This window comes from Cyprinodon variegatus, unplaced genomic scaffold (genome assembly GCF_000732505.1).
Source record: "Cyprinodon variegatus isolate N-32 unplaced genomic scaffold, C_variegatus-1.0 Scaffold155, whole genome shotgun sequence".
Classification (NCBI taxonomy): Eukaryota; Metazoa; Chordata; class Actinopteri; order Cyprinodontiformes; family Cyprinodontidae; genus Cyprinodon; species Cyprinodon variegatus.
The window spans coordinates 417381-419578 of record NW_015150608.1 but is presented as its reverse complement, the minus strand read 5'-3'; the positions used below and the strand labels follow the sequence as shown (position 1 = coordinate 419578).

At 39.6% G+C, this 2198-nt stretch overlaps 1 protein-coding gene across 1 annotated transcript in view; it reads right to left on the bottom strand.

The window, feature by feature from the left end:
• sspo (SCO-spondin) overlaps positions 1-2198 on the bottom strand; it is a 159835-nt gene that overhangs the window by 116708 nt on the left and 40929 nt on the right. The window contains exon 31 of the mRNA XM_015377502.1: positions 332-429. Coding sequence (XP_015232988.1) covers positions 332-429 — 98 coding nt within the window. The remainder of the gene's footprint in view (positions 1-331; positions 430-2198) is intronic.

Genomic DNA, 2198 nt, shown 5'->3' with positions numbered 1-2198 from the left:
ACGACCCATTCATCGGTTACCATTGCATGTTTCCAAGCGATACAAGGCGTTGTCTATATAAGACTCAAACTCACTGCGGATCAAGACATTTGAATTGAGAAAGCTTCCTGGAGAGGTGGCGAAACGTCTTCAAATCTTGAAAACCAAGTCCAGTGGATTTTTTGAATTTTTACGGAATACTGATAAATGTGTGTATTTTAGGACAGACGTTTGTCTTAAACCCCCAATAAATATATAATCTGACGTGATTTTTCATTATCAGATCATCAAATATGAAGCAATAAGTTAAGTTTTATCTGCTTGTGGTGAACAACACCTGTTAGATACCCACCTTGTCAAATGGCAAACAGGATCCATCCTTACAGGTGAACTCAGGGCAGGGCGTCGAGATGTTTCCTCTGCCAGGGGGCGCTGGTGAAATGGTGTTATCTAGAAATGGAAACATGTTGTAACCAATTTGGCTATTTATTAGCAAAAATCAAGTGTTACTTTCATAAATACATAGTCTGCCAATGTTTAATATTGAATGGGCCAGTAATAAAAGTTCCTATAGCCTAGAATGAGTTTCTAAAAATAAACAAGTGGAGGTGCATTAAATGCAGAATGCCATGTTTTATCGCAATCTTTGAATTTTTATAGCTGAAGATGACAAACGGTACAGCCTTACGTGTTTTACCTGTATATAGCTTGTTGTTATTGAGGAAGAAGTTTAAAACATGGAAAGACTGTGTTTGTTCTGCTACTTTCTGCAGAAATTGAGGACTATTTATAGTCTTTGCTCAGTGAAAGGAAATAAAAAAAACAAAGAAAAGAAAAATAATAACAATCAAGGCAAAACAAGAGGTTTCAGGCTTTCTGCTTTGTCCCACCAGCAATGATGGCCAGCTCTGAAAGCAGGGGTCTTTATGAAACCCAATAAAAGCTAAGCAGCAATGCTCTGACAACAGCTCCAAGCAAGATTCAGATGAACACATCTACCTCCAGATGACAGTAAACACCTTTGAAGACCAAAACTTTCAGATCTAGAACATAGAGGATAGAAGGTTTGAAAGAGGGGTGAAGGAAGCCATCTTTGTTAAAAGAGAAAAGCCATCACTGCACAAAGCGTGAGAAATTGGATTTCAGATTCCAAGCATCTACAGTTTTGTTCCAGAACTCATTCCAAAAAGGCTGAGCAGGCAGACCCACAGTAGCATAATTGAAATGGCCAAACATAAAACCTACAAGACAACAGACTCAATGACCCACGAGAAGAATGTTTGGGTCTTTGATTTATATCTGACTTTGAATGTGCATAAAAGAATGGGCCTTCATGTTGTTTAAATACATCACCAGTCCAACTACAGATTGCTCTCATGTGAGCCGACAGAAATCTCAAAGACTCCTGGATAGGTGTTGAAAATTATGAAAAAAAGAATGAAAGTCAGGTTGGCTCTTAAGCCCATTATTTTGGTGTATATCCAAGGGCGCCACCAGGGACAGTCAGCACCTTTGATGACAGCAGCATGGCAGAACTCAGTGAAAGCAGGTGTTCCACCTGTTCCTGGACCGGCAGGTGAAGTTATTACCATGTGGGCGAAATAATGAAATTAATGACCGCTGAACTGGACATTTTTTGGGATATTTGAGATGCGATTTCTTATACAAGCTATGATAATATCCTTAACTTGATGAGGCATCACAGACATTGAGTGAACGCAAGAAGTGAGGATTCCTCTGCTGAGACAGCAGTAGAATAAAACCCTGAAGTTATGTTTCTGTGGACCACCCCAAGGATTTAAGAGCTCCCATCTGGCCACCCCTTTGAAACATTTCTAGAGACGCCCCTGTGTATATCAAGGTATATTAATTTGTTAAAAATGGTTATTTAAGGCAGAGGTCTTCAATAGGGGGTCTGCGACCCCTTGGGGTCCACAAAGGTACTGCATGGGGGTCATGAAAGTTTTGGTTGTTTCAATTTTTTTCACTAATTGAAATGTCTTTAAATCCACTTTAACATGAATTCCACAGACTGTAGTAAACAGATAAATGGAGGCAGAAGATGTCTTTCAGTCATCAATGCACACATTCAGCGAAACACAGGAGCTCTTTCAAGCTGGGCACCGTTTCATTCACAACACCTGTCCCATCAACCAGGAATCAGAAATACTTTAATAATCCCAGGGAGGGATTACTTTAGTTACATGACTCCATATGTA